The sequence below is a fragment of the Propithecus coquereli genome, unplaced genomic scaffold (assembly GCF_000956105.1).
Source record: "Propithecus coquereli isolate 6110/MARCELLA unplaced genomic scaffold, Pcoq_1.0 Scaffold249, whole genome shotgun sequence".
Taxonomy (NCBI): Eukaryota; Metazoa; Chordata; class Mammalia; order Primates; family Indriidae; genus Propithecus; species Propithecus coquereli.
The window spans coordinates 2,782,866-2,785,121 of NW_012148052.1; the positions used below are offsets into that span (position 1 = coordinate 2,782,866).

The 2,256-nt window shown below is 32.4% G+C and overlaps 1 protein-coding gene across 1 annotated transcript in view; it reads right to left on the reverse strand.

The window, feature by feature from the left end:
* RLF (rearranged L-myc fusion) overlaps positions 1-2,256 on the reverse strand; it is a 76,547-nt gene that overhangs the window by 14,870 nt on the left and 59,421 nt on the right. The window contains exon 6 of the mRNA XM_012646775.1: positions 1,908-2,044. Within this exon, the coding sequence (XP_012502229.1) occupies positions 1,908-2,044 (137 nt within the window). The remainder of the gene's footprint in view (positions 1-1,907; positions 2,045-2,256) is intronic.

Here is a 2,256-nt window from a genome sequence, read left to right on the forward strand (position 1 = left end):
TTAGATGCTATTTCTCTTTGAATTGCTTGGAAGGAGCTTACTTTTAATAAAGCATGAAGAGACTTAAGATTTTCTTTCCTTTGCTCATTATAGCTCCTCAGGAGGCCACAAAGGGAAATCCCTATTAATCCCTTCCTGCTGTAGAGGAACAGCATTAATCCTAGAGCCACTAACATCTTTGCCAGAGCAAATGGAAGCTGAGTGAAGAAGAGGAAAAAAAATTTTATGCGTCACTGTAAAAAGAAAGCTGTATCAGGAATATTAATAGAACTGTGTGAATATATTTTTTAAAACATTTATAATCTATAACACATTCTATATGATTTTATTTATTCTTTGCATTGAAAACCTAGCTATAATTAGCAGATATTTTTTCATTATAGACAAAGAAATTAATTGAACTACAACAAGAAAAATAGCGGTTTGATCTTGAACTAAATATATGTTTTACTGATATATTTAGTTCTGTATCTAGATATATCTAGATATCTGGTTCATGAAAAAAAACTCTTCTATTTGATTGAGTGATCAAAAAACTCACACTGCTTAACAATTCTTTTTATTTATATCACCTCTTTTTCGGTTTCCTAACAAAATACCCACAATGATTATTGCAAAATATATTTAAGTCCCTATCCAAATAACTCCTTTCTCATAGGAGATGTACCTCTAGCATAGCGGACTTTGTGGTAGAAGACTACAATTTGAATTTTGGTTTGTGCACCAAGAAAACAAGTGCGTAAAAGAAAAGCACTGATCAGCAGTCCAAAACTCTAGGCTTGAATCTCAGGTCTAGAGATTCCAGAGACCTTGAGTAATCACAAGATTTTTCTGGTCCATAGGGACCTCATTGCCTCATCCGTACAATAATCATTATGAGGATTGGGTGAGATAATTTACAGTATACAAAATAATATTCTATATTAAACAGTAAACAAAAAGAACTACAGTAATATACAAAATGGTAATAACAGTAAAACTATACAAATATACACAGATGATCCAGAGGGAGAGCAAATGAGGGCTGAACTATACAAAAGACTTTATCTGGTTTTTCTATAAACAAAATGCTTGTTTCCAACTTAAGCCATCCTTAGGTTCTGAAATACTCACAGCTCCTCTAAGATTATGTATATCCAACCCATTCTTAGAATTAAAGTTCAAATATTACTTCCTCCCTGACACCTTTCTTAAATACTCTGGTGTACACTGAGCACCTTTCTCTAATCTCCTACAGCATCATCCATACCACTAATCTGATACTTACTGACCTGTGTCTTACATTTTAGAAGTTTCTTATGGATCAGGTTTGTCCCTTTGGCTTAAATAGAGTCAATACAGGTAGGATGAAAGAACCATGGGTACACTTATTATTTCCTTTTTAGCAACTAAGTACTCTGGTAGGCAAACAAGAGATAAACTGAATTAAAACCAAAATAATGTAATTCAGCTAAACAGTACCAAAGTTGCAAAAGAGATTGCTACTCATATAGATTTCCTTTTCTAGTGCTACTTTGACCTAGAAACCTAGATAATTTAATCCTTTTCATTAGTGGGTTTCTGAATAAGAGGGGGGACCGACTACCAGAAGAGTCTAACAAACATAAAGGAAAACAATCTAAGACCGATCTGTTCCATATTGACATAATTTTATCTTCAAGGTAGGAGACATATTAAAGATAACAGATAACCCTCTATAGGATGATCAAGAGAAACATTTACCTTTTCTTGACTAGATTAACCCAACGATATTTTTAATTAAATGATTTTGCTTAGAAGCAAGATTTTATTCACAGGTCATTACTAAATTTGCTTAGATTTTATATTTGAAACAAAATGTTTTACATAAACCCTAAATGCTATACTATGTATTAACAATAAAATACATAAAAACTAAATATACTTACCAAGAACAATATACACTTGCAGTTTGGAGCTGCTGGGTAAGGTAAGTCGTACAAAGAACAAATGCTGTGTTATCCTGACCCTCAGATTCCAGATTACATATGATGTCTAGTACTTCTTTGCAGTCGACCTTTGCAATCTATCAAAAATGAGATGACTAAGTCAAAAAAACTTGGTGACTTTCCTGTAAACTTTGTTATATAATGTGAAACTTCTTTATAACATTTTCTATATTTGATAATTGATGAGGCATGAACTTGAGAGACATAATTTTCTTCTATTAATGGTTGAGTCTTCTGGCATGAACATTTCATATAAGAAAATATTGAACAGAGATGGGAATAGACGCTA